The 16331-nt window shown below is 42.4% G+C and overlaps 1 protein-coding gene across 4 annotated transcripts in view; it reads right to left on the reverse strand.

The window, feature by feature from the left end:
* Positions 1–16331, reverse strand: part of MYLK (myosin light chain kinase) — a 381040-nt gene that overhangs the window by 158741 nt on the left and 205968 nt on the right. For all 4 annotated transcript variants that reach the window (XM_078146743.1, XM_078146744.1, XM_020985979.2 and 1 more), the window contains exons 10-11: positions 13074–13208; positions 8661–8813 (exon numbers count right to left, since the gene is read on the reverse strand). In XM_078146743.1, coding sequence (XP_078002869.1) covers positions 8661–8813; positions 13074–13208 — 288 coding nt within the window. The remainder of the gene's footprint in view (positions 1–8660; positions 8814–13073; positions 13209–16331) is intronic.

Below are 16331 nucleotides of genomic sequence, written 5' to 3' on the forward strand. Positions count from 1 at the left end.
TTCCCTCCCCACCACCCTCATTGAGAAGGCAAGCAATTTGATATGTTATATATGTGTAGTCATGCAAACTATATTTCCATATTAGTTAATGCTAGCTCTTATCATCAGTGTCATCATATCGTCATCATTACCATTCTATTGTAGGGATATGAGACTCAGAGTTTGCTTAGAATGAGCTGGATTGAGCTACCTCTCCCTTCTGAAACATTAAGGGATGGAAGAGGGCTGCAAATGAACAGATAATGGTGGAATGCACTCTGTTAGGCAGGATTGAAAGAACAAAGTGGGAAGAATGTTGATATAAGGATGAAATGGAATTTCTCAGCCTATAAAAAAAAGCTTCCTCCACCAGGTTCTCTTCCAACACAACCCTAAATTCTTGAAGACTATGTTAGGGGAGTAAATGCTCTAGCAGTTTCTAATATGCTGAAAAGCCTTTGTGAATGGCCCAGAATATCTGCTTTCCAAGGACTAGACTAGCTAAGGAGTGGACAGACATCACCAAGAGACTAGCTATCACATGATGAATTCTTGAGCCATGGCAACTCATAAAACAAAGAAAAATACAAAATGTGACTTGGTGCTGTGTGACTCTTTTCCATTTCTAGAGTGACAAAGGCAGAGGTTCTAGAGTGAAGAGGGGACTAAGAATCATAGTTCCTTATCTGCCTATAAACCTTAATCTTTATCTAAGTCCCATATGATTGACATAACACTAACTTTTTTGGGGGAGGGGGCTAGGCAATGGGGTTAAGTGACTTGCCCAGGGTCACACAGCTAGTAAGTGTTATGTGTCTGAGGCTGGATTCGAACTCAGGTCCTCCTGAATCCACTGCATCACCTAGCTGCCCCTGATGACTGACATAATACTAAAGCAGAGGTTCTTAACCTCAGGTCCATGGAGCTCTTGGGGTCCATGGATAGATTTCAAAGAATTAGTGAACTTGAATGGAAAAAAATTACATATTTAATATTTATTAAACTCTGATTTTCTTTGTAATCCTATGAATCACATTTTATGCATTTAAAAACATTATTCTGAGGAGTCCATGACATACAAAAAGTTAAAAAACACTTGTACTTGAAAAATTATATCAATACAGATAATCTTTATTATAAGAGATAAGGAAGTTACAAAGACATGCATAATGGGAAATGAGGGTAGTCTAATCATATAGTGAGAGAGAAGAATGACAGTTAAACTCCCTATTCTTGAATGTTAAGAGTACAAAAAAAAGCCCTCCAATATGTTGGGTAGACTCATGTCATAGGATTTTTAGGTGGCCATCGACAAGAGATGCACAAGATAAGAAAGCATTGATAGACTGCCATTTACTGGAAAGAATATTAACATACATTCAAATATAAAAGAGTTAGTGGATGTAGTGCAGAGAGCTAACTCCTTAAGAAAGCAAGTCATCATATTTCTGATGGCTTGCCTGTACTGTTTGTACTTTTCTAAGTGCGGAGAGAATAGCAGTGCCCTGATCCCTTGGAAACTTCCCAGGATCCTAACATCTCTGCTTAATGCCCATCATGCCTGAGCATAAAAAAAGGGGAGAGAAACTATTTTCTAAATTGGACCCTCTGCCTCAGTGATGTCTTGAATTTATCACTTTTAAAGCCAGTTGAACGGAATAATGTGGACTGTTGATCCACAAAAGAATGGACTGGGTGTGTTCTGGTCCTTTTGTCTTAAACCTAAAGGTTTATTTAATTGTGACTATCATCTTCAAGAGTGGTAATTTTATCAAGCCAGGTAAAGTGACAGTTTGTGCTTGTGTTGATTCTTTGCCTTCTAGACTAATTTTCTGGCTTTTGTTATAAAGAAAATATAGCTGTTAAGAGTTACTAATGGAAGAAGGCCTTCAAATAACTCATTAGGCTGAGAATATTCTGCATATATTCAAACATTTCCTGAGTGTTTATTATCTGCAAGGCATTAATGGGGGTGAGCGGTCAAGGGAAAATGCTGCATAGAGAAGACTGCCATAGTCCTTGCCTTCAAAAAACGTATAGTTTAAAAGAGAAGAGAAATGTTAACATAGGAACAACTGAATTAGTCCATTTATTGCTGACACTTAGCCAGTTAATTTTCCCATCACAAAGCAGTGACTTCCAGGATGGACAATTTCAGAATATTCAAGAACAAGGAAAAATCCCATCCTGCTTTGGCCCCAAGGTATATGCAATTGAATATTTTCTATATTACTAATGTCTTTATAATACTCCTCTTTGGGTCTTACCTAGAACTGAAGGAGGTTCACCTTTGCATCATCTGGCCATCTGGCCTGCCTCTTCTGGCCAGATGTTTGGCACTGAGATTGCCTCCCTTAATCTTTTCCCCACCCCTCCACCCCTGAAGGGGAGAAGAGTATTGTTCATGGAATCCTGTTTCCTTTAAATATTGCTATTGGCCTAACTCCCACAACCCTGAAGGCCTTGTGGAATTCAGGTTAGTTTGTTGTTGCTGTTGTTGTTGTGAATTGTATCCAAATCTTTACCACCCAATTTGGGTTTTTCCTAGCAAAGATACTGAGGTGCTTTTCCATTTCCTTCTCCAGCTCATTTTACAGATGAGGAAACTGGAGGGGCAGCTAGGTGGCATAGTAGATAGAACTCCAGCCTTGGAGTCAGGAGGACCTGAGTTTAAATCTGACCTCAGACACTTGACACGTACGAGCTGTGTGACCCTGGGCAAGTCACTTAACCCCAATTGCCTGAAAACTAAAAAAAAAAAAAACCCAAAAAATCCCAGATGAGGAAACTGAGGCAAACAGGGTTAAGTGACTTGCCCAGGAAGTGTCTGAGGCTAGATTTGAACTCAGGAAGATGAGTCTTCCTAACTCTGGGCCTGGCACTCAATCCACTCATCATGTAGCTGTCCTCCACAGGTTAATTACTGCCACAATAATCAACTAATATCATTAGACTGTGTTTCTCAAGAGCAGGTAATGTATTCTGCTTTTCTTTGTATCTTCTGCACTTACCACAGTGCCTAGTACATGGTAAGTATTTAATAGATATTTACTGATTGACTAATGGGTATGATTCTATAAATCACCTAAAGAAAAAAAAAACCTGCCTATCTGGAACCTCAGAAACAAGGCAGGGGAGGGAAAGGAGGAGGGCGTGTGTCAAGATTGGAAGGGAGGACAGCTTGCAACTATCAGAACAGTGAGTGCTAGGCTAGCAATTTCAGGAGAATTACAAAACCATAGGCTGAAGATGTGAGAAAGATTTCCCACATCTGGACTTCAGCAAAGGAGCTGTTAGAATCCCTGAATCTCCCAGAAGAGCCTGGCCTCATAGAAACGACTTCCTAAGGGCTGGGGAGCTAACATGGCGGGGTTAAGAAGGAGATGCCTCCTAGAGATGGTGGTGGTGGAGGGGTGCAGGGGAAAGGAGAAGAGACCCAACGTGTCTTACTAAATGGCGCTATCTAGTGGCCAGTGCTATTGGGTGAGAAGCAGCTTAGCCCTGCCTCATAGTTATTGACTGAGAAGAAGTCCACATCTTGGTATCATGGTTTCCCCACCTTTCTACCTTTCAAGAATGTTCCTTCGTCAGCTGGAATCCTACAAGAAGAAAGCTTTTCGAAAGTGATCATGAGATCATCGATAAGAGTTGCAAGGGCCCTTAAAGACCATCTAGTTCAATCCCCGCATTTAAAAGATGAGGAATCCAGACAAAGTTAAGTGACTTGTCCAGGGTCATATAGCTACTAAGTGTCTGAGGTGGGACTGGTTATCCTGAAGCCAAGTCCAGAACTCTATTCACCAAACTGTTGTTATTATGAATTTTATTAATTATTTTTACATAACTTTTGTTTCCACAAATTTTCCTCCCTCCTTCCCTACCCAGGGAGGCTTTTCCTTGTAACAAAGAATAAAAAAGTGTGTATGTGTTGGGGCGGGGGGAGAGAAGCAGTTCAGTAAAACTCATCAACACATCGGATCTTAGATTTTGGAGTTGGAAGAGATCTGAGAGGTCATTTCAACCGAGTCTTATAGTAAGTATATTCAATGTAGAACAATTATTATTAAATCAAAACATCATCATTCCTCCCACAATGGGAAAAACTGGGCTCCACTTAAAAGCCTGAGGCCGATGTTAACTAGGAAGGTAGCCACCTGATAAGATCTAGGGGACAGGGAGGGAACAGAACTGAAGAGGAAGATATTGCCAATTAGGGACCCTTCCAACAAAACAATAGATTGGTCCAAGACAACACCTCGTGCTCTGGTGGCCAGGCTTTTTCTCACTACCACTCCTCCATTCCCCACTCTACTCCCCCATCTCAGAAAAAACAGGATTGCCAAGAGATTAAAAAAAAAAAACAACCCAACAACTCCTCAGCTGAAAAAAGTGCAGGCCGAAGTCAACTCTTCAATTTCCCAAGTGCCTTGGGGGGCATCATGCCAAAGGCATGTCCCTCTGTGACAGGCTCTGCTGAGCCATCCTCACCTCCAACCCCTGAAACTCCATGCAAAGACAACGCAAATAATGCCTAGCTCAAGCTTAGGCCTGCACGTCTCAGCTTCGTTCACCATTTATGGTATCTGAGCTCTGTTTGGGCTGTAGATACCAATAAATCGCCCATGCTGGGAGGGGAGAACTTCACTCATCCAAAGCTGTCCTCAGAGCAAATCAAACACAGCCCCTGGCAGATTCCTTTTTCCTTAAACCTCTTGGCACAACCCTGTGTGCGAAGAGCACACCCCCTCCCCATCCCTCAACTGCAACGTGTGGCCAGAGGGGACCAGGGGACACTCATCAGGAGACTATCCAACTTTAAGGTCAATGATTCCCCATCCCCGATGGGAGCCTCAGCCAAGCTGTATATATCTAATCTAAATAAAGGCAGTTGTGGACAAGCAGGGGATTAACTAGACTGTCAGCTGAAACAGACCAAGTGAGAGAGAGGCTAATGAAACATGAAGCTGAGATCTGTGCTACATCACTCTGGTTTGACCCTCTCTTTGATCACTACTGCTCTTCCAGGAGGATGGATGTGGGGAGGACTGGGATGTGACCATGTAGAAAGAGGGGAATGAGGAAATCAACAGTCCTCCTTCTAAGATGATGGGGGGGCTAGGGATGGGGAAGGAAGACACACTATCCTGACTCTGGGAGACGAAGCTATCCCTTCCCTCCAGGCACATTAAAATAGTTTCTTGGGCTACCTGTGAGATCTTCAGCAAGTAACTTCATCTCCCTTTGACCTCAGTTTCCCCATTTGTAAAACAAGGGACTGGTACAACATGGCTTCTGAATTGTAGCTCAAGATCTTTAATTCCAAGAGCCCGAGTCTATTGACAGGTCATGAAATTGGGACCACAAACCAAATATTAATAGTTGAATCCATAGGGAGAAATAGCCAGGAAGTGACAGGAGCAGGGAGAGTCATAGGAAAGAAGGGCTTAGACTCATTCTTAGGTGGTACAGTGGACAGACTATTGGACTTGGAGGCAGACCTGAGTTCAAATTCTCCCTCTGACACCAACTAGCTGTGTAACCTGGGGCAAGTTAGAGGGTGCAAAGAATCACAGTTTTGAGATGGTCTACAAATATTGGTAGCCACCCTCCAGTGACCCTCTCTGTCTTCCCCACATTCTCCAGTCTTTCCCATACCTGTCTTCTAGGTAACTGTTACTCAAAATGGGGATAACCATAGCATGTACTTCACACAGGTGTTATTGTAAGGATGAAATGAGATAGCATGTAGATCACTCAGCAAAATGTAAAGTGATACATAAATGCTACCTATTATTATTCAAGGATGATAAAGTAATAAGAGGTATTAAAAAGGAATGGAGTGGGGCAGCTAGGTGGTGCAGCAGACAGAGTGCCGGCCCTGGAATCAGGAGGACCTGAGTTCAAATTCTGCCTCAGACACATAACACTTACTAGCTGTGTGACTCTGAGCAAGTCACTTAACCCCAATTGCCTCACACACACACAAAAAAAAATTGGATTGCATCCTTACTTTGTAATGCTATCTTCATGTCTTTAAAATTTACAACTGAAAGGGATTTAGTGGTCATCTGGTCATTTTGCAGATGAGAAAATGGAGGCTCAAAGAAGCGATCTGTCCAAGGTCATACAAGAAACTGAGTGGGAGAATCAAGATCTGAACTTACGTTCCTTTGACTCCAAAACCAGTGCTCTTCCCACTGCAACACTCAGGTCAGCTGAAGGGTAACTAACCTACCCTGGAATGAGATGGAGAATTGTAATACTCCACTGCGACCTTTCAGAATGCCACTGCCCATTATACAGGGCCTTAGGCTCCAGGTCTGAGGTCAGTCAGCCCGAGTCTATTTCTAATGCATGAGTCATCTTTTACCAACGTGAGATACATAACCAATGGAAGGCAGCATGGTATAATGGAAAGAACACTGAACCAGGCTTCATAAGACCTGAGTTCAAATCCCATCTCCTTCCATCTAATATCTACATGATCTCAGACAAGTCACTTTTCTGGTTTTTGCTGCTGTTGTTCAGTCATTTCAATCGTGTCCAACTCTTTGTAATCCCATTTGGAGTTTTCTTGGCAAAGATCAGGAGTGGTTTGCCACTTCCTTCTCCAGCTCATTTTACAGATGAGGAAACTGAGGTAAACAGGGTGAAGTGACTTTCCTGGGGTCACACAGCTAATAAGTGTCTGAGGCTGGATTTGAACTCAGGAAGGTGAGTCTTCCTGACTACAGGCCTGGCACTATATTCACTGAGCCTGGTTCCTCATCAGTAAAATGAGAAAATTGGACTAAATGACTTTTAAGGTCCCTTCCATTTCTACAACTATGATTCCACAACCTGTTTACATCAGGCTCTTTTAATTTCCAGAGGAGGGCCCCTAGTCACGCCTTCCCTGGGAGGTTCTATAATGGCTCCATCAGATGAAGCACCTGTCCCATAAAATGTTGTTCCAAGAAGTATCAAGGTGCTCCCTGAGTCCTCTTAGAGCTTGTGGAATGCTATGGGGAGAGAACAGGAACACACATATAGAGAATATAAATTAATAGGGTTCTGAGAGTGTACATCTACCAGAACTAAGCAGGCAAGCAGATAGCTCCCTCTGCTAATAAGCAAGGCCAAGAAATAAGGAGGGGACAGCATTCTGGGGGAGGGCGAGATATCTTACCTGAGAGTCCTGAACCCAAGGGACGATTCTCTGAGGTCTTCATTAGTGACAGTCACTACTGCACAGCCCCAGAGCTTCCCTCTCTGAGACAGGCTGAGCCTCCCCTGGCCATGATGGCCTGGACGGGTTTTCAGAGGGCTAAGTGGCTCACTTGTGGGAAGATCACTGAAAGGCTGTGGTAATCAGATTACGGAGACATAAGGCCAAGACCCTGTCTACGTACTGATCTAGGGAGCCAGCTGGAGGAGGGGAGAAACCAGGGATCCCTAGGCTTTCTTCAGAAGCAATTCCCTTCATAATGACCACTTTGCCCTGTATCCCCACAGCAGTGATTTGTTTTCTTGTTTTCATATGAAATGGTTATCTTGCTTTGTGAGTGGATTTATAAATACATAATGTATCTTTTGTTTTGACTAGGTAGTGCAGTGGATAGAGCCCTGGGCTTAGAGTCAGGAAGACCTGAATTCAAATCTCATTTCAGACACATATTAGTAGTATGACCCTGAGCAAGTTATTTGCCTGCCTGTTTGCCTCAGTTTCCTCATTTGCAAAATGGGAATAATAATAGCACCCATCTCCCAGGGGTTTTGTAAAGATAAAATTAAATATTTGAAAAGGACTTGCCAAACTTCAAAGAGCTATGTAAATGCTAGCTATATTTCATTTCTGAATATATTCCATCCCTCTTCACTACCTAGTAATCCCCTCCCCCTCCATTTAGAGACACCTAGGTAGCACAGTGGATAGAGCAATGGACCTGGAGTCAGGAAGATATGAGTTCAAATCTGGCCTCAGACATTTAGGAGCTGTTTAACCCTGGGTAAGTCATTTAACCTCTATTTGCCTCAGTTTCCTCACCTATAAAATGAGAATCATAATAACATCTAGCTCATAGAGTTGTTGTGAGGATTAAATGAGATAATATTTGTATAGCACTTAGCATACAGTAGGTGCTCTATAAATGCTTATTCTCTTCCCTTTCTCCTTCCCCCTTCCCATCCATTGTGACGAAGAGTAAGAAAAAATGAAAACAGATCAGCAAAACAATTAACATATTACATGGGTCAGGCAGCACATGTAATATTCCACCTTCAAAGACTCTCACCTCTTCAAAGAAGGGAGGGAGTACATTTTCTTAACTAGGAATATTTTAAAATTCCACTTTTTATGTGTGCATCTTGCTTCTTCCCATCCCTCTGGAAGCTCTGAAAGAACACAAAACTTGTCCCTCTGCTTTGCTTCTGTCCTCACTGACCATAGCTTGGCCTAAAGATGGCCCCCAGGGAAGGTGGGAAGGGAGCAGACTGATACCTTAAACATTTCCTTCCCATGGTAGGCTCTATCTGATTCATAACTTGAAGATGCCTTATTATTCATTGCTTTGCCTTTAGATTCAGTAGATGCCTCCCTACTAAGACATACAGATGGGTCTCTTGTTTTAATACATCCACAGGAAATCTGTGTATCAGGGGAGGGAATGGTTATGCTTCTGAGTGCCAGATACTGCTCTTACCCTGGACAGTAACCTGGGCACTGCAGGATGCCCGGCCTGAAGGATTCTCAGCAAGGCAGGTGTAGAGACCATTGTCCTCAGGTAATGCATCTTGTACCTGCAATTCAGCCACACCATCCTCGAAAGTTGTGTGGGCATATTGGATAGGCCGATCTGTTCACAGAAAAAGACAGAAAACATCTGGTCAGGATGACTTTTTTCAGGGGTGATAATTGGTGTTATTTCAGAGCTAAATTTCCTTTCAACTGGGGGTAAAGGGGGAATAGGGACAAGCATGGGGGAAGGAGAAAGAGACTGGGACCCACTGAGGAGGCAGGGGCAGGAGCTAAGGAGGCCTCACAGAAGAGGGCCAGAGGTGTGGGGCTCTGAGAGAAGGATTTGAACATGAACAGCAGAGGAGGCATTCAGGGAGGAAAAGGGAAGTTTTCTAACTATTCTAACATTAAAAATGGTTCAAAAAACCTGCATCTATTATCTCATAGAATCCTAGAGCTGAAAAGAATTTTAAAGGGTCCCCTGGCCCAGGGGCAGGCCTACTGTCAAGCGGTACTTCTTGAAGTTTAGACAGATGGGCAACAGGCATATGAGTACATTTAAACCTCTCCTGGGGCAGTGATTCCATGGTCTAACCTCAGTCAAATATTAAAGATTTAACCAGAAAGTTCTTCTACATGTCTATCTAATTGAATTCTATCTTTCTATAACCAAGCCAAGGCACTTAAAAAATCACAAAAAAAAAGGTTAGCTCATCTCTTTCCCTGCATAAAATGAGAGGTTACCATCTGTCAAAGAATGCTTTAGAGCTTGAGTTCTTAACCTGAGGTCCATGAATTTCTTTTTTCTTCCAGCTTTTTCTTTATTTTTTGATTTTTTAAAAAAAATTGAGTTCCAAATTCTCTTCCTACCTCACCCCTCCCCCACCCAAAGAAAAGGCAAGCAATATGATAGGAATTATACATGTGAAGTCATGCAAAACATATTTCCTTATTAGCCATGATGAACTTTTTCCAAAAAATATTTTGATAACTGCATTTCATGATAATTAGTTTCCTCTATAATCTCATGTATTTTTTTTTTTGCATTTAAAAACATGATTCTCAGGAGGGTTCCATAGATTTCACCAAGCTGCTAAAATGGAGTTCCATGAGCCTTATTAAAGGTCAAGGACCCCTACTCTAAAGGTAGCGCTGTGTAGAAATGGGAAAAGGGATGAAATGACTTCTAGAGGTTCCTTTTCCTGCCATATGTTCCTAAGACTTTATCATTTTAAGACTTGATCTTTTAGTTTCCAGGAAAAAAGAAAAAAACCCTCTCATTATTAGAGCTTCTGGCTTGAGAACAGGAATGTGTCCATTCTCTATGCAGAGAACAATTGACAACTTCTATTCTGTGCCAGACCCTGGAGTCCTGGTTTGTACTTCATAAAAATGAAAGGGGGGGGGAGAAGTATCCTTGACACAGTTAATTTTTTTTCTTCTGCCTGTAACAACACTTGTGTCTCCATGACATATTTGCAGATATTGGAGGCTGGGCCAATACAATGGCTAACCAGGCCAGTTAAAGAGGCTCTCTCTTATTATTATTTTTTTCTTTTAAGGGGAAGAAGAATCACATTCTGTGGCTAGAACACTAGGGGTAGGAAAGCTACAAAACAGTACTCTGACCTACTCCTCATTAAGAGTTCAATCCTCTCTCCCCAGTTTTGTTGTTACAGCATAATATGGTAGATTTATCTTGGTGACATTTTACCCTTATCAAGGGAATAACTTGCTTTGGCCACACAAACTCAAAACCAGTCCAAGGTGCCCAGAGGGATCTGTTGGGCAGATTCAACTTAGGACCACTTGAGACCTTGCCTGCAACTCCTAGCCAGGGCTGAGCTTAATAGCAGCTGGAAACTGGATTGATCTTGAGCACCCCCTGGTGGGTGCCACGGGAAAATGCCAACAATAACAGTGGGGTGGGAAGGGGCTGGTCATACATACAAAAAAGAACACAATTCTAAGTATTTGATAGAAATCAAATCCAGCTCTTGATTTATGGGATAATTTCACGTTGATGGGGGACTATATTAGGTCAGACCCTGTTCAGTCCCTAAAATCATGTTGTGTTCTGGCTAGAAGGTAGATTCATGTTCAATTTAACTCAGTAAGCATTTATGAAGCACCCATGTGGCAGGCACTGTACCATATCCTGGAGATATATACGTACTCTTACTAGACTGACTTTTCTATTCATCCAGAGTGCCTGACAAGGGTCCTGCACATCTAGATGTCAGGGAGAGGAAAAGCCAGAGTGATCAACCCTTAATTACTGGCTAAATTAATCTAGCCTTAATTAATTATTAAAGGATCTTTAATAACAGTTTAATCTTTATCTATGTGTCATAGGATCATAGATTTAAAGCTAGAAAGGACTTTAGAGTCCACCAAGTCCAACTCCATATTATAGATGAGGAAATTGAGGCACGGCTAGGTTAAGTACCCTGACTAGAGCCACACAGTTACTAAATGTCTGATGCAGAATTTGAAGACAGGTTTTTTGATCAACTACAGCATGCTGGACTAGAAGCCAGCAGACTTGGGTTCTAGCTCTTATTCTGTAAATAACAAGTAATGTAACCTTGGACAAATTATTGACCTTTTAGGGTCTCCATTTATTCACCTATAACACAAGAGGGTTGGACTAGTGGTCTCCATTCCATGAAACTATTAGCCTGACCTCCTCCCGTTGCCTAGCACATTCTTTCACCATTAAGAAGGTAATCTCAGGAAACATGAACTTATTCCAAAATGAGATGGACTAAGTCACAATGAATGAGAATAGAGCTAGCAGAAATGGTTGGGAGGTTGAGAGGCACATTGAGGCTTAAAGCAAAGAAAAACTTGATAACAATAAGATCTGTACAAAAGAGCCATGGTCTGCCCTAGTAGATAGTGAGTTGTCCCTCACTGGAAACCTTCAGATAAAAATTGGAACACTCTTTATCAAGTGTGAATTAGTGAGGCTTTGGCTATGTCTCGGACTAGATGTCCCCTAAGCCCCTCCTAACATTGAAATCCTGTGATGTCATCTTAGAAATCATCTACTTCAATTCCCTCCTTTTGTTAATGAGGAAACTGAGGCTGGAAGAAGCAATATGGTTTGGTGAGGTTGTCATTATGCACTCACCTTTGCTTCCTTGACCCAGGGCCAGCCCAGGAAAGACCACTGCACTAGTCAGGTTCAAGGATACATAAACGGAAAAGTGATGGAAACTTGCCCTTCTATTGTCCTAGCTAGATGATGCAGTGGATAGAGTGCCAGGCCTAGAGTCAGGAAGAGCTGAGTTCAAAGCTGGCCTCAAACTCTTACTAGCTGTGTGACCCTGGGCAAGTCATGTAACCCTTTTTGCCTCAGTTTCCTCATCTATAAAATGAGCTGGAGAAGAAAATGGCAAACCACCTCAGTATATTTGCCAAGAAGAACCCAAATGGGGTCACAAAGTGTCGGACACGACTGAGAAATGACCAAATAACAACACTCTCCCATACCCAAGGACTCAATTTAACCTAGACCTATCCTCTACGACCCTCATGTCAATATACCCTGGCTACACAGGAATTATCAATGTCCTGCTCTGTTCACTGAAATTTAACTGTCCAATATGCATGGGACAAACAGCGTGTATTAATTTACTAAGCTAATTTATGCTCTTGAAAGAGGCATAAAACTAGTTAGAGTTGGAGGATACGTTGGAGATTACATAACTCCATTTTAATTTTATAGACAAAGAAGCTAATGTCCATAGAAATAAAACAGACTACCCAACAGTGAAGACTTAGCTAATGGCAGTGCTGGAACAAGAACTCCATCTTCCTGACTCTTTGTCCATTGTTCTTTCTATTGCATGATGTTGGCTCTCCCTCTCTCTTTTTTTTAACATCACTGCTGTCATTGCTGTCTGTCACCATCGTCATCTGCTGTCATCGTCATTATTGTTGTCATCTTCATTTACTGATGTCTACTGTTGGGAGGCAGCTAGGTGACTCAGTGGATAGAGTGCTGGGCCTGGAGTCAGGAAGACCTGAGTTCAAATCCAGTCTCAGGCACTCACTAGCTGTGTGACCCTGGGCAAGTCCCTTAACCTCTGTTTAGCTTAATCCATTGGAGAAGGAAATGGTAAACCATTCCAATACCTTTGCCGAGAAAACCCCACATAGGGTCACAAAGAATCAGACATGACTGAATGACTGAACAAAAATAATACTATTTAGAAGCAACTGCCCTAAAGGAATTCGCAGTATGGTTAATCAAGACTTGACCCTACTTAACACTTTAGTGACTAAGTACCGTGACCACCAAGTTGAGAGAATCCTATTAAGTGGGGAGAGGGAAGAGGAAGCCAGCAATGAAGCCAGGAGAACGCCTTACCATTGAGCAGCCAGGAGACGCAGGGTATGGGCTTCCCTTCTACTGTGCACTGCAGCACAAAGTCCTCGCCCTCTATGACTGTGCAACCCTTCAGGACATTGGAAAAAGAGGGGGCCATCTGACTGACTCGTGGTCCTGTTAGGGGAAAGAAAGGCCAGCTGTCAGCAACACATTTAGCCTTGGTTCCTTCAAGCACAGTCCAGCCAAAAGGACTTAAACAGAAACAAAGGGGGGAATGCTGCCCACGCACATCCACCAAGTTAGATATCACAGAGTTGCAACAACACTGGGAGAATAACAATTGTGATGCCCAGAAATTCACAGGGAATGAAGCATAAGAAAAGGCTGAGTGATAAAACTACGGGGTCGAATGTCCTTAAACAAATGCATGGTATAAAGGATGTAAGGCAAGTAAAGTCATTTAGAATAAAAGGATGTAAATTGGACTTCCGAAATATCATTGAGACACAATAAGATGAGGACCTGAGTTCAAATCCAGCCTCAGACACTTACTAGCTCTATGACCATAGATAAATCACTTAATCCTGATTGCCAGCACACACACACACACACACGAGGGATAGGTCATTTTAATGAGACCTACGTTGGAAGTATGGTTCTAGACAGGTGCACTTTAGAAAAATAAGGAAACTCAATTAGATTTGTTATTTCATTGACATAGGCATCATCTCCAGTGAGACAGAAGATAACAAGGCTCAGCTCCTGTGCTACTTCAAACACGATCTGTTCTGACACACCCAATGGTAAGTACTCTATCCCTCGGAAATAATTTTATATTTAGTTATGTCTGCATGTGTCGTGTTCCCTGCCCCCCACAATAGACTATAAGCTCCTTGAGGGCAGAGACAGATTCATTTGTGCTTCTGTATTACAAGTGCCTAGCACATAGAAAGTTCATAACACGAACATCAACAACAGCAACGAGCAACAAAACGCCACACCTACAGGCCTGCAAATCACTTGCCATGTGCTCTTCTATTTGATTCTCACAGTAAGTCTGAGAGGTAAGTGCTATTATTCTTCTCATTGTACAGATCAGGAAACTGAGACAGAGAGATCGTGACTTGTCCGGGGTCAGCAAGCACCTACCAATGGCCAGGCAACATACTGGAGACAGAAAGAAAGGTAAAACCATGGTCCCTGCTCTTCATGAGCTCACACTCAGATGGAGGAGGCAATATGGAAACAACTATGTACATACAAGATATATAAGGGATAAATTAGAAATTATCGCAAAGGGAAGGCCACAGCATTAAGGGGGACAGGGAAAGGCTTCCTGAAGAAGGTGGGATTTTAGCTGAGATTTGAACGAAGCCAAGAGGTGCAAGTGAGGAGAGCATTCCAGGCACGGGAGAAATGCCGTGTCTTTTGCAAGAAATAGCAGGAAGGACAGGGCCTTCGTCATCATTCAGGAACCACCCAGATCGGTCTGCAGTCCAGGCAGAGCTTCCACTTCCTGGCTGTCCTTTAAGTCTGCCTGGGTCAAAGGAACCCTTGGGACTATCACTGGCACGTGTCTTTAGCTTTATCATTCATAAATTTTAATTAGGTAATTCTGGAAGTTGTGTCCTAGGTGGCCTGGTGGATACAGTGCCACGCCTAGAATCGGGAAGATTCATCTTTTTGAGTTCCAATCTGGCCTCAGACACTTACTAGGTGTGTGACCCTGGGCAAGTCACTTAACCCTGTTTGCCTCAGTTTCCTCATCTGTAAAATAAGTTGGAAAAGGAAATGGCAAACCACTCCAGTACCTTTTCCAAGAAAACCACACGTGAGATCATTAAGAGTTGGACACAACTGAAAATGACTGAATAACAACAATCCTATGACGACATAAAGAATATGACATTGGTCTGAGAGTTAGGAAAGCCTAGATTCAAATCCTGCTTCAGATACTTACTAGCAGTGTGACTGGGCAAGTAAGCCTCTCTATGCCTCAATTTCTCCAACTATAAAATAAGAGAGTTGGACTCCATGACCTCTAAGGTCCCTTCTAGCTCTAAATCAATAATTCGGTGATCCCAGAACTTTGGAACAAGTGATTTTGAGCAACATGACTTGAGTGTCCCAAAAAAGGCAAGTTCTGTTTCATGAGACAGATAGTCAACTCATGGAAGTCATTACTCTAAGAAGGGGAACAGGCTGAAAATATAAATAGATTCAAAAAGGTTTCAATAAATTCATGGATGACAGAGCCATAATAGGAAAGAGGGTTGTTTGGGGACATGTTCCTATCCTTTGAGCTTGACTCGCAAGAGTACAACCATTCCCTGTTTGTCAGACCCAGAACACAAAGCTTTACAGACCACTGATATGTCCCACAATTGTAATTTTTTCCCCTGAACACTCTATTATTATTTTGTTCCAAAGATAAATAAGGCACTAGACATCCACCATAAAATAATGACAAGCAGCATACTCCTTCTGGGGGAGATACAACATTTAGATAAGACGTGGTTCCTACACTCAGTGATAGACTCATTACAGCCTATTGGCATAGAAAACACAGACCACTATAATATGGAATATTACAAGATCACAAAACTATGGATTTAGATCTAGAATGGACCAGGTTGTTTTTTGGTCATTTTCAGTCATTTCCAACTCTTAGTGACCCCATTTGGGGTTTTCTTGGCAAAGATACTGGAGTGGCTGGCCATTTCTTCTCCAGCTCATTTTACAGATGAGGAAACTGAGGCAAATGGGGTTAAGTGACTTGCCCAGGGTCACACAGCTAGCAAGTGTCTGAGACCAGATTTGAACTCAGGAATATGAGTCTTCCTGATTCCAAGTTCAGTGCTCTATCCACCGAACCACCTAGCTACCCTGGAATGGACCATAGAAGTCACTTATTAAAAATACCTCACTTTATAGGTGATGAATCTGAAGCCCAGAACTTACATGCCTGTCCTAAAATCATGCACATAGTAAGCCAAGCTGGGATCTCAACCCAGATACAGATGTGTCCTAAGAAGGAAGGTTATTACCAATGGAGTAGGGATGAAATCAAAGAAAGCTTCATGAAGTAAGTGGCCCAATATGAGTTGGGCTTGAAGGGGTAAGTATGAAATGAACAGAGGGAGAGGGAGGTATTCCAGGTATAGGGAACAGTATGAATTTCAGCTGGATTATAGAAGGCACAGGGACAAATACTGAGATAAAATAGGAAAGATAGTATGGCACCAAATTGTAGGGGGCCGTGGATGCTAGGGAAAGGAGAGTGATAGTTACTTGGGA

This window comes from Phascolarctos cinereus, unplaced genomic scaffold (assembly GCF_003287225.1).
Source record: "Phascolarctos cinereus isolate Bilbo 61053 unplaced genomic scaffold, phaCin_HiC Scaffold_726;HRSCAF=1367, whole genome shotgun sequence".
Lineage (NCBI taxonomy): Eukaryota > Metazoa > Chordata > Mammalia > Diprotodontia > Phascolarctidae > Phascolarctos > Phascolarctos cinereus.